At 36.0% G+C, this 27074-nt stretch overlaps 3 protein-coding genes across 3 annotated transcripts; all 3 read right to left on the bottom strand.

Moving 5' to 3' along the window:
• Positions 1 to 1943: 1943 nt before the first annotated feature.
• LOC145581923 (tRNA (cytidine(32)/guanosine(34)-2'-O)-methyltransferase-like) lies at positions 1944 to 12876 on the bottom strand. Its single transcript, XM_081638959.1, has 12 exons — positions 12701 to 12876; positions 12172 to 12221; positions 11973 to 12066; positions 11830 to 11879; positions 11332 to 11381; positions 9053 to 9161; positions 8227 to 8287; positions 8020 to 8072; positions 6510 to 6602; positions 5380 to 5443; positions 4461 to 4568; positions 1944 to 2356 (listed from the first exon to the last, which is right to left on the bottom strand). The coding sequence occupies exons 2-12, from the start codon at positions 12196 to 12198 to the stop codon at positions 2112 to 2114; spliced, it is 954 nt and encodes a 317-aa protein (XP_081495085.1). The 5' UTR covers positions 12199 to 12221; positions 12701 to 12876; the 3' UTR covers positions 1944 to 2111.
• Positions 12877 to 12907: 31 nt separating this feature from the next.
• Positions 12908 to 13321, bottom strand: LOC145580826 (uncharacterized). Its single transcript, XM_081637920.1, has one exon. The coding sequence runs from the start codon at positions 13319 to 13321 to the stop codon at positions 12908 to 12910; it is 414 nt and encodes a 137-aa protein (XP_081494046.1).
• A 44-nt stretch (positions 13322 to 13365) lies between these two features.
• On the bottom strand, positions 13366 to 20190 carry LOC145580825 (uncharacterized). The gene is made up of 7 exons (XM_081637919.1): positions 19351 to 20190; positions 19160 to 19275; positions 18644 to 19046; positions 18424 to 18561; positions 14665 to 14811; positions 14311 to 14562; positions 13366 to 14199 (listed from the first exon to the last, which is right to left on the bottom strand). Exons 1-7 carry the CDS (start codon positions 20188 to 20190, stop codon positions 13366 to 13368), a joined length of 2730 nt encoding a protein of 909 aa, XP_081494045.1.
• Between the last annotated feature and the right edge of the window lie 6884 nt (positions 20191 to 27074).

Genomic DNA, 27074 nt, shown 5'->3' with positions numbered 1-27074 from the left:
CTTTTATTGGGCCTACTACTGGGCTCAATGCACCGCCTTTGCTTAATGTATTTTGATGTAATTAGTGGTTAACAGTTGAGGAGGAGGAAAGAGATTTTGTGTATTATTGTCTTTAAACTAATTTAATGGGTAACAGTTGAGAAAGATAATTTGTATTTTATTGTCCCTTTAATTTTTATTCCTTGAGGTTAGAAGGTGAGGTAGGGTATATTGTATTACTAGTTTTGTATCCGTGTGATGTCCGGGTTGTTTATTGAATTCTAAGATAGATTTTTAATTTATATATTAAATTTTAAAATATATCATTGATACAAAATTAGTTAGGAATTGATAGAGAGATTTGTTATCTAGTAGACATGTAATGACTAATAATAATTTTGGTGGAAATGTTCGATTTAATACATTAAAAAAATAAAAAATTAGCAAAAAATAAATTAAATTAAATAAATGTTCAAACCCCGTTGGGTTGACCCGAACCCAAAACTTTGGGCAAGGGTTGAATATTTCTTGACTCGTAACCTGAAGTGACCTAATCCGAGATGATTCATGACCCGACCCTAATTGACAGGTATAAATAGTACTCTAATAAAATTCTATTAGATTGAGAAGTATATTATTTTAACCGTTTAGTATATATTATAAATATATGTTTTACGCTTTGAACTACAACCGTCGCTCCAAAAAATATTATGATATAAAAAATAAATTTTTATGATAATTTTTTAGAATTATAATCTAATCATTTTTTTAATAGAATTATAATTTAATTTGTACAACTGAAATATTGGTATTTTATACAAATAGAATTATAAACTAACTTTTTTATCTTATGAAGTATATTTAAATCTATCCAACGTGGCACGACACTTGGCGAAAAATTAGAATGCTAAGTGTCGTTGCCTCGTGACCTGGCTAGAGGGCCTGTTCTCAAACAATTATTTTCTGTTCAATTCAGTTCAGCTCTAATAAGTTCAGTTCAGTTCCTCTCCTAATTTCCTTCTCTTGTAAAATATTCATTTCACTTCAGTTCAGTTCAGCTCTAATAAGTTCAGTTAAGTTCATTTCATTTCATTTCATTTCAGTCAATAAGAATAAGCCCTAAAAGTTTAGCTTTATATATTAGTTATATGATTGGTAGGGTATATTGTATACTCTTTCTGACTCTAAATTTTATTCTTGTTTCGAGCATGATTATCTATACCGACTTCTAACCATTAATATTTCTAAGTATGTATTAATAATAATTCATTAAAATGATTTCGATATTCTTAAAGAGCTTTTAGATATGATGGGAATATTATACCATACAATGTACAAGCACAAGACTTTATACTTTATTGAGTACTAGGTGAAACCCCGTGCAATGCACGGATATTGACTAATTATAATGAAAATATAATTAGATATTAAAAAACTAAATCGATTGATCAGTATTAAACTATATGAAATACAATTCGTATGAAAAATGAAATACAGTTCATATTAAAACAATAAAAACATGAGAGAGAAAATATTTAAATATGTGATAGTTATAATGTACAAGTCGATATTTTAGGAAGTTTACTTTAGATTTTATATAAAATAAAAGTCATAATCTAAATGCAATCTTTTTTTTAATGTAATAATATTTTTTTTAGAAAGTAATTTTGGCGGAAATTTTTTTAATAACGCATTGACAAGTGTTCTCTTAGATTCGCTTTTAGTAGTATGTAATTGATTGATTGATTTCTTTCGTCATTTATAGTCTTTGTAATTTATATCTTCATTCTCCAATGACACTTCTCACGGGTGAGGTTGAGATGGGGAAGTCTACGTCATATTTCTATTGTTATAATGATGGATTTATTGAAAACTAGATGTTGTTTATATAAAAACCACTTCAAAATTACAGAATTTATATAAATACAGTAACTTGAAAGTGTAGATGCACGTACGATTAAAAATAACATTAATCGGAAAGATGATGCTCATTATGCTCTTGAGTGCACAAAATAATGATCAATGAATAGGTTCATGACAATGTGATCAAGAAGCAAATTAACTAAACATCTACGTAAGATATTGATCCTCAACCAAAATAGTGAACATAAATGCAATGTAATTGTGCATTTTTAAGAAGAATCAATGGAGAGGTTTTCAAGTTCACGAACTCCTTGATTTGCAGCTTTCTTGAGCTCTAGAGCCCTTTTATAAGGTGGGGCAATTGGAGGTTGTACAGGATCTAAACTCTTGTAAGTCCCTTCAGCAACTTGAGGTAATGGGTATGACCGATCCGAGTCGTACCCGCTTAGATCTCCGCAAGCCAGAAATGGAATATATACCTTATTTGGCCCTTCTAACCAAGCACTGCTGCAATCTGTTGTAACAAGACATAAAAGGTGCACAATCGTTTCATTAAAAAAGGAAAGCAGCAAATGCTTGTAGATTGCCCCTATTTATCAATGACAAAGGGCGGTTGATAATGCGCTCCCAATCTTATGATCACAGGATAGAGATAAGAGCAGGGAAACAAGCTGTTGTGGGTATTGTGCACTTGGCTAGAGACAAGCAGCTTACCATGTTATAAAAGGAAAAAAAAACCGTGAATTGCCCAATTACATGCTCATTACTCGTAAGCATAAGCTTGTTCATATATTTATAAAAACATTATGCAAAAATTATACAGTAGTATTATTGAATAATTGGCACCTAGAATGGCTAGTAGTGTCTTTTCTTGACAATTTTCAAAACCGAATACCAGCAGTGATATCGGAAAGGCCCTAATAATACACACGAGTTAAACATAAAAAACACTTGTAAGATTGATGATGAGTCTGGAAATAAATTGAAGATAAGAAAGATGTCCATAAGATGACTCTTACACAAAGCATGTCTCCAGAATTCTTCTTTTACTTTTACATCATGATTACAAAGGTTTCTACATCTGCATGTCACGGTCAAGATGTGTAGTACAATATGGATGACAGGATATGGCAGTATCTTACTATTAGGAAAATGGATAAGAATTCCAAAAGTAGATTGTTTTTCTCATCTTCAATATTAAACAGGGATAGAAAATGGGTCTACTATGTTTTTAAAGGACTATTATTGGATAAAAAAGCTCTTGTTGGAGGCAAGATAGGTACGGAGTGTGGGCACCTTGTAATTAAATAACCTTTTATACACTCCAACCACTGGTGGACCAACAAATTTTCTAATACATCAAAACTATTAGTTATATTGTCTATATCAAGTAGCAGACTTGACTTTGCCATGTCAAGGATACACAGCTAAGAGATGGCAATAATATTTCTGAAGGGATGTTATGTTATGGCACTGAAAGGGGGTATACAAACATGGTAATGACTAATCAGAAGAGCCGAAATTGACAGATAATGTCAGAAAACTAACCATGTACAGATAAGTAGGTCATGATGAAGATTTCAGTGAAGTTAACAGCTTTGAATGAAGAGAATTAGACTAATGGATTAAGGTTTCGGGAAGAGAGTGATGGTCGCAGTTAGCCACTATCAGCAATCAAAGCAAGTTGCTCTTATGTCTGCTCGTAAGTTCATCTCAAAGATTGAATAATTATGTTTTAGAAGTAGATATAATTGATTCAAGTCATACCCAGGAATAGAGATGGCCAAAGGGAGGGCACAAGATTGAAAATTCACTTCAAATCTCGGTTGGGCCACAGGATCGGTGCCGTTTTGAAAAAACAACCCACTTGTTGGCTGGACCTGTCCAAGAAAGATTTGGTTTGGGATGTGACAGGGCCTAACTAAGCGGGCTCGGGCTATCCAGTAAGATCTCCAATAGCCAATAGAGAAAAGTATTACCCTTTGTTGGGCATGTTAAATCACCCACTGCAGCAGTTTATAGCAATAAGATATGAAGCAAACAGGTGCGAGTTCATCTATCAATTAAAAGCTCATAAAGAGGCAACAGAGTATTAGGCTTCTACAATTATTGTTAGCTAATAATGATGTGAATTGGTCCCTCACTATTAGTTGACTAATATGCATGCTTGCCTGCCTGGACAGAGTAGCCAAATTGTTTAATTTGCTTATAATATTCAACTATTGTACAACTGTATAGTGATTAGCGGATAACCTGAGTAACAAATAGGATTCTGAGCAAATTGATGAAAAAGCAAATGAACCAATGGATGTGATAAGTCCTAAAACATATTCTTCCTCTATCCTTTTTTAATTACAAGTTCGGAGTTTCATGCTTGTCAATGCATATATAATACCATATGATAATCTATAATTATCTTTTAATAAAAAGTAGATATCGAGACTAATTTAATAAAATCCCTCGTGACTATTTTTCCTAGCATATAAAAAACAAAAGACAATCAAATAAGTGTTTGAATAGGGTAAAATTCCGTATGTTGGATAAACAATGAGCAGAGAAGGTACATACAAAAGGCATATATGTATTCACAAAGATAAGGTGATACAAGAACTGCTTACCTAGATTATCCACTCCTGAGGGACTGCCAACCTCCTTCAGAAGACGATATAAATCCTTCTCACTAAAACCTTCTGGAGGAGAGTAATCCTCACAAACTGCAAATGCCTCTGCAAAACAATTATTTGTGGATAGTTAGTTCTTTGATATCTTAAGCATCAGAATATCTAAGGTATTTTTGTGCAGAAAAAGTCAAGATCATGTCAAGCAATACTTCATTCTTTTTTAATCGCAACTTCAGAAAATTTATATTATGCACACACTCCTTTGACCGTCTTTGTTACAAAAAACGTAGTCAAGTGATGTCTTGTTAGATTCGTCTCGTTATATACTCTTACAATATTATCTTCTTACAATTTTACAAAAGTATAATTAAAGATATTAATGATGTGCATTGGCAAGCGTGATAACTCCAATGTTACAATTAAAAAAGAACAGAGGAAGTTTTACAATTCGAATACTCTCTATACAAAAGGGAACAAAGCATCAAATCTAGGTAAATGTGTGAAACTGCCAGAATATAAAACATAACCTTTTTATTTAATTATAAATATAAACTATAGACGCCATCATCTGTCAATGCTAATAACATCCAGAAAAGTCCAACATCTAAACTGTTCCTATGCCCACTACTTACTATTACAAACATTCATGTATATGACAAGTGAAGAAGCTGGAAACACAGTAGTATTTCGAATGCTGGTTTAATGGATTGGTTAAAATGATGTCAGTAAAACAGGTAATCACGTCTAAATTTTTCAACAAATTTGAATTAATCCTTGATACATGGATGGGTATGATAGTCAAATGCTTAAGGCCCTCAGTGTATATAAGATTATATGCAATACCAAAGAGGCAAGAAAATCTACAATGACATGAATGATAAAATAAACCAAAAATGAATCAGATAAATTTCCTTACCAATACTTGAATTACGGCTGCTTTTTGGTTTTGCAAATGTCACTTTTGGGAAAAAAAGTTTCAGCTGCAGCACAGAAACAAAAGGAAAGGAAAACTTAGAGGTTAGACCACAATTCTCACTAAAAGCATTAGGCGAACATATTGCGCCACAATCATTGTTGAACTATTGTACTGCAACGAACTTTAAGGAACAAAGTCAGTGGTCAACTAATTGAAGGTATGATGGTAAAACTCTTTGCCAAAAACAGAATACAGTAGCACTGTAAAGAACATTAAGAAACAAACTAATGGAGAAAGCATATAGAGCATGTGGGAAACTAGGAACAGATGGTACATAATAGATTATTGCATTTCTATACAGAGTTATGCGAAGGCACAAATTATTAGGAACACAGATCCCAAAGAAACTATCTAACAATTACTCTGTAAAATGATAGAGAAAGTTAAGAATAAAAGTGACTAATTTATCAACAGAATCTTGTGGACAATATTGCAGCATATGAAAACAAGAATAATATAAAGAACTACCTTATGTCACAAAAACAAGATAGTATCACTGAGATACTCTCTCATCCCACCCCATTCCATCCTATTACTCTATCAGCTTAAAAAGTAATTAATCTCTGTCGCAAACTACGTGATCCAATGAATAGTTGTGGTTCAAATAATGGTTTAAAGGACAGATAGCATGAGACATTATGTGAAAATTACAAAGGAACGCAATTGTAAAAACTGAGTCAAAAGCTCAAGGTGGGCTCTAGTCTCCTAAAGTACTCATGGAGGCTAGAAGTCAAAAGCAGTAAAGCCTGGCTAATGATGGATTCTATAACCTTAAGAGGCTCAAATTAGTTGGGTAAGCTGTACCAGTAACAGTTGATAAACCACTGGACTTTGACAACCCCTCTTTATTAAAACTCAAAAGACAGAAATAACACATTTGTTAGACATGAAGTCACCAAGATTTAGCCGATTCTAAGTATCAGCATATATGCATACACAACCATAGTAATGGTACAAAAAATCCTCTGGAATCTGAAGTAAAATGATAGCTAATTTGAAACTTAAAAGACATGCTTCAAAACCCTAGACACTTTAATAAACACTTAAAATAATTTCTTTTAAGTTCTCACCTGGCAATATAGGAGACTCGTGTCTTTGCCACGGAATATCTTTGCAATGAATTTCCCTCCGTTCCTCAATATGTGAGTGACAATTGTCAAACCCTAAAAGCAAAGTATCAATGATAGTCAATTCCCACATCCAAAAGAACTAACACAAACAAAATACACCAAAAGGATGCAAATCCGTAAGACATGCCCCATTTCCACCCAAACATTCCGAAGCAAAATTGAAAATTATCACCCATATATCCCCTAAGAGAAGTAATACTTATCTATAAAACTTTGTGAAAAGAGGTAGGTGTGGCAGGCATTGCAGACAAACTAAGGGAGAATCGTCTGCGTTGGTTTGGGCATGTAAGACGAAGACCAGAGGGTGCACCAATACAAAGAGTGGAGGAGTAAAATCGTGAAGGGGTTAAACGAGGGAGAAGGAGACCAAAAATGACTTGGTTGGAAGGAGTTACGAAGGATATGAAGTATATGGATTTGCATGAGGAAGAGGCATTGGATCGTAAGGGATGGAGGAGGAGGATCTTTGTCGATGATTACACGGAATAATCAAATTTGGTTCATGTAGCCGACCTCACTTATGAGATTAAGGATTTGATTGATTGATTGATATAAAACTTTGTGAAGCTTCAGCTTTTCTTAGTAAGCTCAAAGCTAACAAACAATTGACATAACATTTAGCAGACTTTTTATTTTTCTTCGAAAAGCTATATTAATGATTAAACATATAGATGAGAGTCATGAGACCCTAAGGTGCTTAATCGACATTCCCTGTGGAGCAATAATAGAATAGAAGATAAGCTGTGCTAATACAAATGCTTCTCCACAGGCCCACGTTGAAAAGGATAGCCATGCTATGAATAGAACAACAAGAACCTACATGTAAGCAGAACAACATCCTCTGGGCTATTGATCTATTTGATATCAGATTAATTTAAAATAAGGTTAGTATGAAGAAAAGATAAATTAAAATTGCGTTGATCAGTTCTCTGATGATTAACATAAAGCTAAATGCATATAGCATAAACACTATTTTATCATATTTTTTAAAATATAACTTGAAGGAAAAATGCTAAGGCTCCTTAGATATAGACAGACTTCAGGAAGTTTCTCTTGATTCTGTGATTTACATGCAGAGTATTCTATAACTCAGAAAAATTTGAGGTTAATCAATGCTGTATTTAAAACACTTAAATCAGTCATGACCTTAATTAGAGAACAATGCAGTTTAGAATCAACAGACTTGCTAAGAAGCTTGACCTTTTTTCCCTCTTTAGATTAAAAGGCCCAAAAAAAAAAAAAAAAAAAAGGGAAAAACAAGGAACATACAAAGCAAGCCATTGCAATCACAAGATTCACAAGCATTCTTAGTACACAGTGAATATTGGTGAATAAGCAGTCTAATCAAAATAAAGCTGGCTGAAGAATTCACAACTAGTCATCGACACCAGCAAGTCACTAACTAATTATCTTTGACAATGCAGCAGCTGTTGGTAAGAAAACTACTTACCGCCAGTATGAGCTGAGATTGAACAAACTCATCCATGTCATGAAGTCCAGTAACTGTGCATCACAAAGACTACATACATCAACATCAAAAATCCAGTAGCAGTAATTACAAAATCATTTTATTTTTATACAGAATATGAAATTAAACTAGGCTATTAAAATCGATTTATATAGCTTTAATAGCAAATGAGTAATGAAATAAGCTAACCATCAGGTGCACCATCACAAACAACCAAGTCAGCCTTACACCCATCAAAATGTCGAATGACCTGGCATATAATAGGGGATTGGTTAGATGAAAAATGACCAACCAACAATTCAAACAATGTATTGACAGCAAACTTTTATTGATACCCATAATATCATAAAAAAATTGTTGAAAGGATGCATGAAGGAGAAACTGGTTGGTCAATGGCTATTTTGGTGCCATTGCACAGCAGTGATTGATAAATACTACCAAAACAAGGAAAAAAAAAAAACAAATACATATCAAGCCAGCATCTCTAAACCAATAATCAGGCCATTGACTCCTGAACTTTACCTCTATGTACAGCCATTCAGAGGGTGACTTCCTTTTGAAACCAAATAGCTATCATTAACATTCAACATATGCAAGTTTGACTACCAAAATCAATTATTTATCAATGCAAAGGAATGAGAAGCATGCATGGAAATTTGCCAGTCACAATTCAGCACATAACCAGATATATAACTGATGATTATACTTAAAAGTGCAACTTCTAGAAAAATGAATGCAGTACATTCCCATCAGCACTCGTCAACTTCTAGAGTAGCCACAACCCATATATTATGATAATCTTCAAGTTCAAAACTTCATGGGCAACACAACATTAAAACATACATAACCTGACTGAAGAAAATTGGAGACTGGCTTCATAAACATGATCTTTCACAAGATACCCAGATAGAGCACATTGATATAAGATATAACATCAAATGACTGCAATTCTTACTTCACTTTAAATTAACATCATGTGTAAAAGGACATCAACCCAAGAGCAAAATAACCTTACCACTTCAGCTGTTCTAGCATTCGTTATGTCACCTTGCACTTGAATCACTCCTTCTATAGGAGCCATTGGTTGCAAATCAACAGCCACTATAAGAGGAGGGTTGGATTCCCTGTAGAACAATTATTGAAAACATGAGTGTCATTATAATCTGGAGTCCAAGAAAATGAATAAATCACAAATTGCAATATTTTTACAACTGAAGTAAGCATCCACCTTTCTCAAGCTGTTAAATGTACGAGGCTTTAATCTAGAGGGGAAAGATCTTTAGTAAAGGTACAAGAAACCTCTTAGATAATTTCAGTTAACTCTGACTGTCTGACATCACACCAGTTCAACAGATTATTTGGAGATTCATTTTCTGTACATCCTATATTTGGTCCTTAATTGGCAAAGGATTAAAAAAAGCCACCTTTAGTCTGGGCATGGATGGCCAAGACCATTCTCAAAATTCTCAGAATCCCCCTTGGTCAAACCGTAAGGCTAGTAGTAGATAATACTCCGGTAGAGTGTTCAATCTGCTAGATAACTACAATTACCATTACACATTACATACAGAAAAATAAATAAAAAAAAGGAAAAATTGCCAAAAATAATACAACCTTTGGCGTATTATTTTTTAATAATGCAACCTTTGGAGGGTGTCAATTCTAAACAAGACATTACTGGTAGGTATACAGGTTACCGTGACAAGTGTCATTGGTTTTGTTAATTTAAATAATTAATTAATTAATATTATTATTAAAGAAATGTTTAAAAAAAAAAAAAAAATCCAACCACCTAACAACCAACACCCAGCCACCTCCCCTCCCCTCTGCCACACGCAGCACTCATGACAACGACGGTACGGCTGGCGACCAACTTCTCCGCTGCCGGCCGACCCAATTTCCCCATAACCCCGACCTCCCCTATATTCCCTTCGACCTCCTCTTTCCCCCGTCGCCACATCTAAAAGGCCAAACCCTAACCCCCTTTCCTTCCCAACCACCCTAATCCACGCAGCCACAACACAACCTACCAAAACACCACTAAACCCACCCCTTCCCTTTTTCATGACCCCGATAACAACCTCGCTCCCCTTTCCTTGCCTGAAAAGCGCCCCCCTCACTTCCCCTGCATCGAAAAAACGTCCCTAACAATCCCTACATCGGCGTGTTGTTCGCATTGCGGTGAGGCTCGCGTGTCGGGGTAAGGGAAGCTCGGTCGTAAAGGCTAGTTGGCCACCGCAGGGGGGTGGGTAGGGTTTGTTCGCCGGGGAAAGGCGGGCTGTCGTGGTGGACTAGTGGTTGTCGGGGGTTAAGAGGGGATTGCCTTTTTTTTTCTTTTTTCTTTTTAAATCTAAAATTAATCATTTAAATAAAAAAAAATTAAATTTAATATTTAGACCAATTACCTAATGAAAAGTGTCATGGGTAACCGGTTTTAAAGGTTACAAGTTTTTTGTCTTGTTTAAAATTGACACCCCCAAAGGTTATATTATTACAAAATAATCAAAAGGTTGTATTATTAAAAAAAAAAAAAAAACCAGCCAAAGGTTGTAGTATTTTTGGCAATTTTCCTAAAAAAAATTGTGTACATCAAACTCATGGTTGAATTTGAAATATCCAGATCCTGAATGTGGAAGTTCAAATTCTATGCACAATATTTAATGACAAACCCAATTGCATTACCCATGCATTTTAGTAAAAAGTATTTAAAAGCATAGATTTTACAATGAAGATACATGAAAAATGAAGGATAACCTGAATCCCCTGTCACCAACTTTATCAACAAGACATTTATCATTACTTGTGGCGTTTTATTTCAAATTACTAGTTTCATCTATGATGCAAAGCATGTAATTTTCATGTGAAGATCATCATGACATGTTTAAGCCAAAAGGTTTTCAATTAGTATTGGACTGCAGCAATATGCAATTCCCTTCCACTCCAAATCTCACCGACAGATATGTGAGGCATGATTCGCATGAAGGAACAGCAAAATGAGCCACATATCATGAACTACATGAGATCTGGTAACAAAAAGAAGAGTAGTCAAAAGTGTAAGCTCCAATTATGATTGCTTTCTTTCACAAAGATGAAGAAGCTAATCAAAAGCAGCCATGGACAGGTTTGATGTAAACTCACCCATTTGTGTAAGAGACACTAAGGTCTAAGAGTCAATTAATATTTAAGTAATAAAGGGTCATAAGACCCTTCAGTTCCCCAGGCAAACAATCGATAGTTGCAACAACCATATATATGTGACCTAAAGAAAACCCAAATTTAGATAAGGAAACACACCTAGAATCAGGTGATAGCTTTGCTGGGAGATACAACTTCCGACTCAAAACCTACACAGCAGAATCCAAACAATAAGACTTTAAGTATGTAAATTCTCACAGGATTGACACAAATTTTTATCAGACTTGAATAGTTTAAATCTGTAGGCCTTAACATTAAAGAGTCACTAAGGTAAAATGTACATGTTTCCGAATATTAGAAGTGCAATAAACAAGTTTAAGTTAAAATACACAGAGGAGCCCGCCATTACTTTCAGCTCTATGCCAGTGAATATATTAGGAATTTTAAATTAATATCAGCCACGATGCCATAAAATTTGGCCATGTTCAAATAACTTTTTTGCACACTCTGTGTTAGAAGGACAAAAATCAAATGCATTCTAAGCTAGGATATCCTTGCATCTATTAATTTTATATTTGCATCACCTTAAGATTACTAACATAGACAAAGTGAAGTAAAATAGGTATGAGTAACAGAAGTTTAGCAACAAAATATAACCTGACTCCAGCTACCAGGAGCTGCACAAAGATCCACCACCCTCTTCACCCCTGCAGATTCCAAAACAAATTTTTTACAGCCAAATGAAAGCAGATACGCTAATAGAAATAAATTATATGGAGTACATAATCGAGTAAGGGTACCTTCAAAAATATTGAATTCCTCATCAATTTGAAGCAGCTTGAAGGCACTTCGAGCTCGCCATCCTTCTTCTTTTGCTTTTCTGTAGTAAATATCCTGCAAGATTAAAACAACTACCATCAACGAAAACAAATACAAAATGAAGAACACCTGAATTCATTCATATTCCATGGGAAAAAAGACCAAAGGAAATGTACAAACCCTCTTATCCCTTGAAGCTTTACCCATTCTTCACTCGAAAGCCCGGAAAACTGAAAATGCAGATAAGCTTTTATGTCAAATAACCAATGTAACATTGATATAAACTGAAATAATATCACATTACCAATTTCCATACAAGCATTTTGACAAATTACTAAAACAGGAAAACCCCATCACAATGGAGGTCCTGGGTGATCAATGCCCGCCCTCAGCCCGGGAAAAAAGGTTCATTATCATAGTTCTGTAATAATATTTAAGAGTAATAAACAAAACCCTGCAATACATTTACCAAATTTGACGCAAAAATCAAATCAAGCTCGGATTTTTCTAGCTAAAAAGTATGAATAGCATAATTCTAGCAACGAAATTGTTCATGATAATCTTTCATAACTTGAGTAATTATACCTATTAGTTCAATAATCCATCTTAGAAGAATTTAAATTGGCTGTACTGAAAATTAAATTAAGGACAGTGAGAAATTAAACCCTAAGTTGATAAATTGATATTCGATGATTAAAATAAATCCTACCTTATAAGCTGCTTCAATTGAGAGAGAAAGCTAAGGAGAAGCTTTAATGGAGAGCTCAGAGTACGCTTTAATGGAGGAGAAAAGAGAGGGAGGGAGGGAGGGAAGAGTGCAGCGACGCTGCTTAAACGTGAACAAGGTTCAAAGGGGAAAATTAATTAAACGTAGGAGGAATATTTTTTTTTTTTTTTGAAACCCGGTAAGCTAGTATTAATCAAGAGATAAAATATCCATTGTTACATAAGGAGAGATCTCGTTTGGGACATGATACTCCCAAATTTGTTCAACTCCAAAAGGAATTAGCTTAGCAAGATTATGAGCGACTACATTACCATTGCGTTTAACATGAGACCAAAAGATAGAATTAAAACAAGTACTCGAACGTAGAATATCATCTAAGACCGTTTCCAAATCAGAGTAGAAGATAGCCCCCTTCGAAAGGCGGTTGATCACAGCTTGGCAGTCGGACTCCACAATCACATTCTCCACCCCATATCTTTTCCCAAGTCTTAAAGCCATATCAACAGCTTTTGCTTCTGCAATTTCAGGAGGCCATTGCGCCCTTACTCTTCTCGTGGCAGCAAAAACAACCCCACCAGTGTGATCTCTAGCCACAACACCCATCCCAATCTAACCCTCAACTGTTAGGGAGGCATCCACATTGATCTTTATGCAGCCAGAGGGGGAAGCCTTCCAGGTTTTGGCGCTCGCAGGTTTCCTAGCAATGGAGTTCTTGTACACACGAGCAGCATACAATCCATATTCCTCAGACGTGCAGCACGGGACAGCAGAAGCGCATTTGGAGTCATTTTATTCTCGAAAACCTTCATATTTCTATCATGCCAAATACCCCACGCAAGGAAAGCCCCTCGTTGCACTAGCTTTTTATCAAGAGTACTCCACTTCTCAATCAAATCACACATGGAATTAGCATCCTCCCATCTGAACATGGCTAAGCAGCCACTGTCCTCCCACAATTCACGCACTCTGACACATCCAAAAATCGCATGGCCATCTGACTCAATCTCGCTGGTGCACCAAGCACATACAAGGGTGTCAATCATATGGCGATAATTCAGCAATTTTCGGACAGGTAGTGTACCTGTGCAAAGACGCCACAAAAAATGTTTGACCTTCGGACTGACTTCAAGCTTCCAAATATCAACAAAGGCCCTGTGAAAGTTGTCAAGATTACATCCCTTTCCTAACATATATGCAGTTTTGACGGAGTAAACTCCATTCATTGAGAAAGCCCATGTTAATTCATCCCTTTTAGTGCGCCAGCTTAGAGGAATACTAAGTATACATTTAGCATCCCTCTCATCAAAACACTCCTCAATCAGATCAACCCTCCACTCCCTTATCTCTCCGTCAATGATATCAGCCACCGTCTCCAAGCCATTCACTTCCAGGCTAGAGATAAATCTTCCTTTCCCATCCGCCACCCTTGGATCCCTCCAAATTTTAGTAGTCACCCCATCACCGATTTGCCAAATGTAGCCCTCTAAAATCAACGCTTTCGAGCTTCAGATGCTTCTCCAAGAGAAGCTGCTCGAAAAACCTAGACTAGCTTCTAAGAATGTTCGGTTTGGGTAGTATTTTGCACTCATTACACGACCCAAGATGGAATCCGGCTTATGAAGCAATCTCCAAGCTTGTCTCCCTAACAATGTATCGTTGAAAACCGCTAGATTTCTAAACCCCATACCACCAAGGCACTTCGGAGCACACATATCCTCCCAATTCTTCCAATGTACTTTCCGCTTTGCCTCACTCTGTCCCCACCAAAATCTTTCCATAGCTTGAATAACCGATTTGAGAAGAATCTCCTTCCCGGCGCGAGACAAAAAATTTTCCTTCCATCCCTGCAATTTCTTCCAAACTCTATCAATTATGGCATCAAATGTGGACCTTTTCGATCAATCAACAATAGTTGGAATTCCGAGATACTTGTCATGTTTATCTACCAGTCGCATATTCAAAAGACTCAACAATTCATCTCTCTGCTCAGTTCTGACCCCTTTACTGAAAGAAACTTCCGACTTCTGATAGTTAATTTTCTGCCCGGATGCTGCTTCATATTGGTTGAGTATATCAACTACTTCTGCACATTCCTGTCGGTTAGCTCTGGTAAAGAGTAAACTGTCATCTGCAAATAAGAGGTGTGAGATTTTCGGTCCGTTGCGACTGGCTCACCTCACTCACTAATAGCTCCCCCAAGCCAAGCTTGGGACTAGTAATATGATCAAGAACAAATTACTTCTCAAAACCCACCCAAATTATGCAAATAATGTGCACACTACAAACTCCCTCACCTCACTCACTAATAGCTCCCCCAAGCCAAGCTTGGGACTAGTAACCAATGAGGCAAACATGGCTTGTAATGTGGCTAAAAACAATAAAAGGGCACAAGCAACAACATGGGTAGCAAGAAGGGAACAAATGTATCTAAAATCATCTGAAGGCTACCTAAAGAACAAATGCCTTCGTCCTCCACATGTGCATAATAGTGAGTCATGAAACACTACTCATCGTTGCAAATCAATACTCAAATTCATTGACATACCAGGAACTAACACACATTCCTAACAAAATCAAATAGTCAAGCACTATATTCACAAGTAGTTGGACAAAATTGACGCATGTTAAGGTTTCAAAGCAATCAAACATCAAATCACGATCAACTAATCCACAATATTTATCATCAATAACCAAGAATCAAAATAATTTCGAAAAATTTCATCAAGGGGCACAGGGAAGTATGATTCATAATTCATTGGAATAAAACTAACCTAAGAAAGCAATAAAATCTATACTAAGCACACCAAAAGAAAACAAAAAAATAAGTAAATAAATAAAAGGAGAGAGTGAAAGATATACCATGTGAACACGAGAACCTCCCCTCAAGCTAAATTGGACAATGTCCTCATTGTCTTAAAGGGAAGCTAGTAGTCAAGGTGACTACTCATCATCATCACCACATCAATGTCACCAAAGCCTCGAGGATTGCAATGCATCTCTTTGGAACAAATTTGGGCAAGAATGAAACAAAGTGTTAGTGGGAAAAAGTCTAAATTTGAGTCAGGTGCACTATTCTGATCATAACTTTTGATCTATAAATCATAATGCAGTTATTCCAATTGCATTGGAAAGTAGACTTGAAGATCTTTCCAACGATAGGTCACACGCCAAAATCGGATAAGAAACGCAAAAGTTATGGCCTGTTGAAATTGACGAATTTTGCTGACACGTACGCGCGCCCGATCGGGCGAGCTCTGCCCGATCGGGCCCGATTGCAGTCCAACGTTAAATGCAGCCTTCTCTAGCTCAAATTCTGCACAAAAACCAACTCCCACAAGCATGAGTTACACTCTCCTTACCTCTCTAAAACAAAAAACAAAAACACACAACAAAAAGAAAAGACTAAACTAAAAAAAAAAAACAATAAAATACGGGTTGCCTCCCGCAAAGCGCTAGTTTATCAAGGTCTCGCTCGACCATACTCTTTCTCTCAATCGGAAGAATTCAATGCCTTGAGTAACTTATCAAACGCTCCTTCAAACATTTCATTAGGCACTAGATAGGGCTTAATAGCAAGCACATTAATCCCTACAAAGAAAAGGTTAGGAGCACATAAAGAGAACTCAAGGTAATAGGAAAAATCAAAAGAAAGAGATGAAAATACACCACAACCTTCTACTTCCTCCGAAAAAAATTTAGAATTAATAGAACGAACATGGAGGTAGTCATTGTCTTTATCATCTAATAATGATTTGAATATTTTACCCTCATGAATAACCTCATCATCAACAAAGGAATTTTCAACCACCGTTTCTACAACTAATGATTTTTCAATCACCGATTCGTCAACCAATGATTTTTCAACCACAAATTCTATAACGGGTTCTTCATCCTCAATAACATTTGTATTATTATAGTGTCCATAGACTTTTTCATCAAGAGCCTTCCAATAACTTTCATTAGCAACTAATCGTTTCCGAATATGATCATATGTTAATGGAAAGACTCTAAAATCATCAGGAGCACGCACAAAAAACTCACTATAAGGGCATTCAGGATTTTCATGACAAAGACGTTGACAACAACAGTAGTCAGGTGCTGCATAAAAATCATATAATTCTTGTAGTGTAAGCATGGGTATTTTCAACACATAAGGAATATAAGGGGGAAAAAAAATTTAGACTCTAATAACAACTAGAAATAAAAATAAAACCGTTTCCCCGGCAACGGCGCCAAAATTTTGACAGGCTAAAGTCGTATCACCTAATCAAAAGTAATTACCTAAGTCCTCTAACTAATGTAGATAGGGAAGTAGGGTCGAATCCACAGGGAAACAAGTCTTTCTATTCCTAATTAATTATTGTAATCTAAATTATTAAAGTAACCAAGAGTTGTTGTTCAAGGGACTATACTACAAAGAATATGAGTAGGGAGAAATAAAAGTAGGAGGAAAAACAATGAATAAAAGACCTAGGGCATAGGTTCACCAATAAATAATATTCCAGGGTAAAACATAATAATCAATCATCAATGTATCAATTAATCAGATCATAAAGGGCTTTCGCTACGTATTACAATCACAGAGTTAATTTACCGGTATTAAATCTCATCTCTCGAATCTCGACCTAACCATTTATAAATTAGTCCACCTATTGAAACTAAGCCTAAATATTAATTCTCATCTCTCGAATCTCGAATCAATATTGCTAAACTCATACAATTAAACCAGCGCTAATCTAATTGCATAGCATTAAATCAATCAATAGGAAATTAATTAACAACATTAACAATCAATAATAATAAATCATCCCTTCATATTATTTATGGATCCCCAAGAACCCTAGAAATAAACTACTCGTGCATAATTATAACTAAACTAATCAAAGAAATTAAAGAAAGCATGATTAAAAGCAAGAATTAAGAGAAGAGAATAATAGTATTAAAGTAGTAAGAAAACAAAATAATAAATCTTGAAGTGAACAAAGAAAAGTCGGAAAGAAAACATAACAAAACTAAAACTAAACTACATAAAAGTTAAACTAAGAAAAGAAATTAACAAACTTAAATCTAAACTAATAAAACTTGCCTAACTTCTACGTACTACTATTGCCTCCTTTTATAAAGAGTCAACTTCTAACCCCTAATCCCACTAAAACTCAAATTACCACTCCTCTAAATAATGTAAACCGAGTAAGTCGGCAAACAAAACCCAAACAACCGGCCCAATTTGACTTGCGGCATACTAACGCTGATACGAGATCGGGCCCGGTCAGTCTTCAGTTTTCACGACTAGCAGCTTTAGGAGATTGGGTCTTTCCCTTGAATTGGTCTTCTTAAGGTTTAGGTCCACAATACTTCTACTCACTACTTGATCCATGCTAGTTGATAGGACTCTCGTAGCTTACTCACTTAATTGAGTCCTTAATCACCCAACCTAATTCCTTTAACTCGGTCTTGCGCTTCAAAAATACGGTCATAAATAACGTTCAAACTCCAATATCTTCGTAGTGGTTTAATAAGCTCGGGAATTGTCATAAATCTGCAAATTCCTACAAAATAATACCAACGCTACAAAAACACTAGAAAACGTATATTAGTAATAAAAATAGCTCCGTAGAGCTCAAATTAGCACAAATATGACCATGGGACGGGGAATAAATATATATATATAATAGACTTATCAGTTGCAAAAATCCCCATTCTACCCTCTCGTAGGCCTTACTCATGTCCAACTTCATGCCAATCCAACCCTTCCGACCCTTGCTCCTTTTCTTCATGGTGTGAAAAATCTCAAGAGCAACGAGAGCATTGTCAGTAATCAGTCTTCCAGGAACAAAGGCACTCTGATTTTCAGTAACAACGTTAGGGAGGATGTTTTTAGACAGATCACAATAGCTTTCGTCACTAGTTTATACAATACATTACAAGAGCAATAGGGCGGTACTCCGAAGTGGAAGTTGGAGAATCCACTTTCGGGATTAGTACGATGTTTGTCATGTTAACAGTGCTAGGGGAAATAGTGCTATGAAGAATACCACAAAGAAAAGCAGTTACACTATCACTAATAAGATGCCAGAAACGTTGATAAAATATTGCGTGCATACCATCAGGTCCTGGCGCTTTACAAGGATGCATTTGGGATAGAGCAGTGAAGATTTCCTCCTTCTTAAACAGGGCCATCAGAGTATCATTATTTTCTGCTGAAATAACTGACTGGACATGTTGCAACACTCTGGAAAAATCATCTGCTGTCGGTCTAGCTAAGGTGAATAAATCATGATAAAAAGAACACAAAATGCTCTCAATATCCTGCTCATCATTTTTCCAACTATCCAAATCACCATAGAGACCTTGATAAAAATTTTCTTTTTTCTCTATGAGGCCTTATGATGAAAATATTGAGTGTTTTTGTCTCCGCCTCTGATTTTCGCCACCCTTGACCTTGTGTACCAGTAGGCCTCTTGTTTCTCATTAAGATCATCAAGCTTCTTTTCAAGTTCATTACACTTTTCACAGCTCTGCTTTGAAATTGGCAGCCTCTGCGCAGCTCGAAGAACCTCCTCGGTGCTTTCAATTTGTTTTCATAGTGCCTCAAACTTGTCTGCACTCCACTCAACTAAGCCCCGACCAACAGCTGCAATTCTCTCCACCATATTAAATCCCATAGAGGACTCCCATGCTTTTTTGACAGCCATCTCGCAAGAGTCGTCAAGCAGCCAGCTTATCTCGAATCTGAAGCTCTTTTTCTTTTTAGCTTTCTTTTTCTTTACTCTATCAAAAGGTCTGATAAGAATGGGTGTGTGATCAGACTTGTAGCGGGTTAGATGCTCGACTTTCGATTGGGGGAACAAGTCGGACCATGGGGTTGAAGCCAGAAAACAATCAAGCCTCTCTCTTACTTGGGTTTCAACTGTTCTCCCACGTCCCCAAGTGTACCATTGGCCTTCATAACCAGTGTCTCGAAGCCTACAGTCATCAATCACATTGCGGAAATTGGCAATCTCCTTCCGTTCCCTGTCAGCTCCACCTTCCTTTTCTCTATAGCTGAGTAACTCATTAAAATCACCACCGAGGAGTAAAGGAAGGTCGGTCTCACCACATAGGTGACGTATCAGATTCCAGGTTCTAAATTTCTCTTCCTCACTCGGCCAGCCATAGACCCCCACGAATCTCCAAGCTATTGCCCCATTTCGACTTATGTCCACACTAATGTGATGTTGTGAAAATGATACAATAGAGTATTGAATTCCTTCCTTCCAATAAAGGCATAAATCACCTGCTTTGCTCGTACTCGACACCCCAAAAGCATTTGTACAACCAAATCTATCCTTCAAATTTTCTGCTATGTTCTTGTTCACCATAGTTTCTGACAAAAAGATAATGTCGGGGGCATAAAAAGTACTCCATTTATGGAGTTGACGAACTGCCTTGGGGTTGCCCATACCCCGGCAGTTCCAACAGAGGGTACTCATGGCTCCCGGCGGGGTTGGTCAATGCCAACCACCGCCGATCTCATATCACCACTTAAGGCATCAGACTTCAAACGCTTCGTGCCTGCTTCTTCTTCTTCTTCTTCTCTGTTCTCACTTACCTCCTCTCTCCTTTTTTGTTTTTCTCCCACCCTCAACCATGAAGTGTCCCCTTCTAACTCCCTATCCCTAGTCCCTGCGTCTATCTTCTCTTCAATCTCCATACGCGCTATTCCCCTCCCCCTCACTAACTTCTTATGCTTCTTTACTACCCCTTTAGGTCCCATGTCAGCAGTACCTAAAGCAAAAGTGTGCTCATGGTCAGAAGGCTTACTCCCATCACCAATACTCTCAGTGCCCACGACATTTGTGCTTTGGTTTAGGACTGCAAGGTCCCCATCCTAGGAAGGGACTTTAGGCACATCTTGCTTGAGATTAGTCATGTCCTCCTTCTGTCTCAAAGGTTTCTGGATTGTTGTTACACTGAGCTCATTCTCAGCAGGTTTCGCCACAAACAGAACCTTCTACTCTTCACTTACTCCGCTTCATCAATAATTTTCTGTCTGCCTTTTCTTGGGGTTGCTCGAAGTCTCAAACTCCATCCCATGCAATGATTTTGTTCTTCTTCCAGGGTGTTTGGGCAGTCCTTCTCGCTATGGCCTATGATGCCACACATTAAGCAGAAGAAAGGAAGCCTTTCATACTTAAGTTCAACTTTGAATACCTTCCCATCTCTCCCTTTTATGCTCAGGAATCTACTCAAGGGTTTTGTGATGTCCAGGTTAATTTTAACTCTTCTATACTTGTCAAGGCAAAAGTCATCCGGTTCAATTTCAAGCAATTCCCCCAAAGGGGTTGTTATCACCCGCACCACCGCATCTGATCGTCGATTAAACGGAAGATTTTCCAATCGTCTCCAGAACGGTGAGTGTTACATCTGAAGGTTGTTCATCCCCAATCACCTCATTCAACACAAGCAAATTGTTTTCAAAGCACGAAGGGCGCCCCTCAAGAACTCTCTCCTTGTCCCTCCAATGGAAGAATTGGAAAGCAAAAAGGTTGGTTCCAATTACCCTAATTATAACTTTCTTCGATGTCGCCCAGACTTGGGTCATGGTCCTTTTGAAAGCATCTAGATTGAAGCTTCAATCGAAGATTAATTTCCCCACCAACATTAGCGAGACACGATTCTCGGATTCACCATCCTCTACGTCACCAATGTCCACGATTTCATTCTCTGGTTCAGTGATTCGCAAATTAGAGCACTTGTCAATCAGGTCGTCGGCATAATTGGCCGGAGAATCAACTTCTCTCGCAAAGTAGGGTTCGCCCTCTCTCGCAAGGTAGTATCGCCCTCTCTTTCAAGGGCGAATTTTCAACATTCCTACCTAACATGAAACATGATTAATCAAACGTAGGAGGAATATCAATATCAATTAAACTTGCTTAATGTCAACTGCCAAAATTAACTAATATCAAGAGTTCGAAATCATTTGGGAAATTCTACATGGTGACTCGTACTAATGCAAAGTTTATTGGGTGGAAATTGTTTTTTTGGTTCTCTCATAATCTAAGTGACCATTTATTTTAAGGCAAGTGTTACTTTTACCACCTGTGTTGTTAGATTGATACGAATGAATTTATATGTAAATTTGTAAGGAATATTAAGGTTTATTTCCGTGCTAATGCTAGCTCATCCCAACAGGTTAGTCACTTTTCTTTATTTTCATCCTCATACCTCATTCCAAGTTATAATGGCTAGTAATGAAAAAATATAAATAAAAGACATGCTTGAGGATGAAAGTGCATTACCATGAGGATTACAATGTTAAATTCTTTCTAAATTTACATTTAAAATCCATTATCATTACCATTATTTAATAGGAAAAATGATAAAAATAATCCCAACTTTTGAGGTTATTCGCTTTTATTGGTCCCAACCGGTCACATGACCTATTATAACAAGTTGTTGGACATGTGTCATTACCTAAGTGGTCCAAAAAAAACCAAATAAATAGTAAAATATTAAAAAAAAACCAATCCCAACACCCAGCCCCTGCCACTGTTGGCAACGAGCAACCCCTTTTTCCCCAGTCCCCACCTTCTCCAGCACCCCTTAACCCCCAACCCAACTGCCGGCAGCCCACTTTCCCCAGCCCCACCTTCTCCGACACCCCACTAACCCCCTCGAAACCACTACTCTACTCATCCAACCACCCCGAAATCACCCCTACCCACCACCGCAAATCCGACCATCTCCCCTTCCCTAGCCCCGAAACATCATCCCATCCCCTTCCCTAGCCTCGAAACCCCATCTCATCTCCTTCCCCAGCCCCGAAACCCTCCTAAAGAGGAGTTTTGGGGCCTGAAATGGGGACAATGGTGGTTTTTGTGGTGGGGGGAAAGGGAGGAGGGGTGATTTTTAGTGGCTGGGGGTGGGAATTGGGTTGATACGTGGTGGGTTGGGAAGGAGGGGTGATTTATGGGCAATTTCAAGCCGGGTCGAGGTAGGGGAGGGGGTGGAGAAGTTGGAGCTGCCGTAGGTGGGGAGGAGAGGAGGTGGTGCCTTTTCTTTATTATTGTTTTTCCTTTTTTAAAAATTTTAATTTTTTTAATTTTATTTTTGGACCATTTAGGTGCTTCCACGTGTCAATTGAAGTTAAAAAAAAACTATTTAACCGGTTATCGGTCACTCGGGACCAATAAAAGCGAATACCCCCTAAAGTTGGGATTATTCAATAATAATTCAAAGTTGGGATTATTAAAAGCGAATGAGTTAAAGTTGAGATTATTTTTACCAATTTTTCCTATTTAATATTTATTACTCCCTCTGTGTTTTAATAAGTGTTAGGCCTCATTCTCTTCACCTTAGTTTTGCTGAATTGAAATTATTTTTACTGAAACAAAATTATATTTGCTGAACTTAAATTATTTTTACTGAACTTAAATTAATTTTACTGAATTGAAATTATTTTTGCTGAACTGAAATTATTTTTACTGATTTTCTATTATAATTCTTCTTTAAGAAAACTGAATTGTACTGACCTAAACTTATTTTTACTAAACTGAAATTATTTTTACTGAACTGAACTGAAATTATTTTTACTGAACTGAAATTATTTTTACTGCACTGAAATTATTTTTACTTAATATTATTTTTTAAGGTGAAGAAAACAGGGCCTTACACTTCCTTTTTTTGGCAAAAAACTACATTAAAATATTATATCTCTCTCCTCTCATGGTCCCCACTCAAACCAGCTACTGCTTTTTTTTTTTATTATATCTTTCCTCTCACATTCATTACTTTTCAATAAACTATTAACCCCACTATCTTTCTTTTATAATTTTTTAATACTCCAATTACCCCACTTACCTCTTATTTTATCTAAGTCAATTAAATTGCCTAAAACTATATGTCGGTCAAACTCTAACACTTAAAAAAACATGAAGGGAGTACCAGCTATCAAAAGGGTCGTTGGTATTTTATGAATAATCTTTAGTTTAATAAATAAATTTTTATTTACCTTCTTAGTTAATCCAATGAACTAAAAGTTAACCCCTACACTTCTTCTGTGGTGTAGTATATGGGAGGGTTGCAAATATAAGACGATACGAGTTGGTTTCCACATGGAAGATGAGTTGTGCATACGAGGGTGGGGTGAAACTATGCAAAAGTTGTCATCTTCACCAAAAGCTTCTTGTCGCATATTCGCATATGATGGTCCATAACTCCATTAGTAGCCAAAGAACTAGGAGTTAGTTCAAATTTTGATTTCCAAATTAAAAGTTGGTTATTTAATGCTAAGTTAGCCATGTTATTTAATAAAAACATTACAAAATGGATTTTTCAATAATAACTGGTGACCATATAGAATTTTTCAACTCATTTTCGTTCAATTTTGTTTATATTTATATAAATGGTATGATTATGATTCTTTTTCTTCATGATTTGTATTCGTATTTAGTTTTTGGGCCTTATAAATGTTAGTGATGTAAGACTTCAATTTCACCTAGTGCACCACAAGCTACACATACAATAAAATAAGTGAAAAAACAAATAAGTAACAATATTATGATCTAAATAAATAAATTTACCTCAATCGAATTCTATTTCTTTTTATAAGTTGTATTTTTACTCTTCTCAATCAAATTATCTCTCTTCTAAATCAAATTCTATTCTTTAAGCTTTTTTCACTTTTCTTCATCAAATTATCTATCTTGGAGTTTTTTCTTTTTCTTCTCAACACATTGTCTCATTTATTATTGCTAAAACCAATTGTAATCTGGAATTGGAAACTAAAATGATAGACAAATTTGATTTTATTTATTACTTCGTATTTATTTATTAAAGAAAGGTATAACATAATGTAAATCATTATGAAGGCATGTGTCACGTGTCGATAGTTTTCCTGATGTCTTGACACAAGTCTCATATGGAATAACCTCTTTATGTTTGTGTACTTTATTGATGCATGTGTTATGGTACAAGTTAGCATCATTATATATTGTTTCCTCTACTATTATAGCGTGTTGCACTTAGGCCCCCATTCACTTTATCTTATTTTTGTTGAACTAAAATTATTTTTACTGATCTGAAATTATTTTTGGTGAACTTAAATTATTTTTACGTAAGTAAAATTATTTTTACTTAAGTAAAATTATTTTTACTAAAGTGAACTTATTTTTATTAAATTGAAATTATTTTTACTAAATATTACTTCCTCCGTTCTTTTTTACTTGACCCGCTTTGACTTTTACACTATTCACCACCCCTCCTTTGACCGTGATTTGTGAATAATATGTAAGGAAAAACATATTTATGTTGGATCATTTTGAATTCGTTTCAATAAGTAATATCATAATATATAACTTTTATATTTTTTAATTATAGAGAATTAAAGTTATTAACCGTTAAAGTTTTGCTTTGGCAAGCGTAATAAAAGAAACAAGTTAAATAAAAAAGAACAGAGCAAGTATTTTTTAAAGTAAAGTGAATATCGACTTATAGTTTTTTTAATCGACTTGAACTCAAACCCTACGTATGAAGTATTTCTCAAGTCGTGTTTTCTTATCGGACCTATCAAGTTTCAAGTAAAATGAGAATGGGCTGATCCGCTGATGGGCCAAAATATTTCCATAACCTAACTCCATTTTATTTTACTTTTTAAATTAATTTTTCTCTCATTCCTTTAAAACCTCACATTTCAGCAAACCTCAAACTCTAGAAACCCTAGCCGGCAAACTCGAGGAGAGAGAAAAATCGCCGCAGCAGCAGAACAACAACAACAACAATGGGTAATCTACAATTCTCTCTTCTTCTTCTTCTTCTTCTAAACCTTCAAAATTTTCCAGATTTTGATTGAAAATCTCGATTAATTTGAGCTTATAAATGTTGGACATCTTCTTCAAAATCTTCGAAATTTTCCTGATTTTATTGTCCTATATAAATCCCACATCAATCCCCCATATGACCAATGTGGGACTCAAGTCCCATACCTTGCAATGGATAGTCCTATAACATTTTGATTGAAAATCTCGATTAATTTGAGCTTATAAATGTTGGACATCTTCTTCAAAATCTTCGAAATTTTCCTGATTTTGATTGAAAATCTCGATTAATTTGAGCTTATAAATGGTGGATAATTTGATGATGATAACTGGATTTTACAGGTAAGGTTCACGGATCATTGGCACGTGCCGGTAAGGTGAGAGGGCAAACCCCGAAAGTTGCTTCTCAAGATAAGAAGAAGAAGCCCCGTGGTCGTGCTCACAAGCGCTTGCAGTACAATCGCCGTTTCGTTACTGCTGGTACCCTTTTCTCTCTCCTCCATTTTTTTTTTTTGATTTTTGTTGAATTTCTGTAATCTGTGATTATTGTCAGAAGATTGAGATTGATTTGTTTGTGAAAATGTTGATTTTTGTTGAATGAATTTGATTGTTGAAAGGTGGACTTCGGAGTGGATATTTTTGTTAATTGTGGGTTGTGAATTGCTGCTAATTTGCAGAATAATTCATTGAATTTTGAATCTTGTATTGATGGTTGGCATTATGAAATCTAGGATATTCTTCATGCATTTCGATCTATGTGCTCTTGTAGAACAATTTGCTATAATTTGTACATTTCTATTTTTAACAATTTAGCTGGTCTTTAATGTTCTTTGGAGCATGAAGAATTCATGTATACTTTCGTTGTTGGTTGGAAATTTCTAGTCTTTGAATTTGGCCAACTGAACCTTAGGATGGTTTTTCTTCTTTAGTTTGTAGGATGTTGTTTTTAGGAATGTATGTGTTCTTTATTTGTTATTAGAAATTGCCAATTAGCAGAGCAAGGACATTGTATTTAAAACTCTTCTCATGTTGATTGTGGTCTCGATTAAAATGCTACATTCTTTCTGTTTCTTTTCACCTAAGTTCATACTCGTTTCAACTTTTGAATTGTTGGTTTCATCTCCTTGAAACAAATTGCCTTTGACTAGGGAGCTTTTGGGGAATGCTATGCGTTCTTTAGTTTGAATTAGAAGTTGCCAATTAGCAGAGCAAGGACATTATATTTAAAACTCTTCTCATGTTGTTTGTGGCCTCAAACAGAATGCTACTTTCTTTCTGTTTCTTTTCACCAAATTTCATACTTCAACTGTCAAATTGTTGGTTCCACCCCCTTGAAACAAATTGCCTTGAGCATGTATTGTACCACATTAGGATTTTGGAGCTTTTGGGGAATGCTAAATCAAGTATTCTATGAAGTGGAGATTGATTTTTGTTTAGTGCTGGGCTGGAAATTATTATAGGTGTTATATTCTAAAGGTTTTAGTAGTTTAAAATTGTATTTTCAGCGACAGAACTCATTGTCAACTTGTTGTTTCGAATGTGTTGTTGAAGGAATGCAA

The sequence above is a fragment of the Chenopodium album genome, chromosome 15 (assembly GCF_948465745.1).
Source record: "Chenopodium album chromosome 15, dcCheAlbu1.1, whole genome shotgun sequence".
Classification (NCBI taxonomy): Eukaryota; Viridiplantae; Streptophyta; class Magnoliopsida; order Caryophyllales; family Amaranthaceae; genus Chenopodium; species Chenopodium album.
Note: the sequence above shows the minus strand (reverse complement) of the source record. Positions and strands in the feature narration are given on the sequence as shown.

Excerpts from the sequence above, each read along its gene's own strand:
- LOC145580826 (XM_081637920.1), bottom strand. The coding sequence starts at position 13,321 with ATGGGTGTTGTGGCTAGAGATCACACTGGTGGGGTTGTTTTTGCTGCC.
- LOC145580825 (XM_081637919.1), bottom strand. The coding sequence starts at position 20,190 with ATGAGTACCCTCTGTTGGAACTGCCGGGGTATGGGCAACCCCAAGGCA. Across the intron at positions 18,562-18,643 it reads AGTACCGCCCTATTGCTCTT|AGTGCCTTTGTTCCTGGAAG; the intron begins GTAATGTATTGT and ends ACTGAAAATCAG. Across the intron at positions 14,200-14,310 it reads CGGATTCCATCTTGGGTCGT|GGCTACATTTGGCAAATCGG; the intron begins GTAATGAGTGCA and ends TTGATTTTAGAG.
- LOC145581923 (XM_081638959.1), bottom strand. The coding sequence starts at position 12,198 with ATGGGTAAAGCTTCAAGGGATAAGAGG. Across the intron at positions 11,382-11,829 it reads CTCCTGGTAGCTGGAGTCAG|GTTTTGAGTCGGAAGTTGTA; the intron begins GTTATATTTTGT and ends TCTGCTGTGTAG. Across the intron at positions 8,073-8,226 it reads TTGTGATGGTGCACCTGATG|TTACTGGACTTCATGACATG; the intron begins GTTAGCTTATTT and ends TGTGATGCACAG.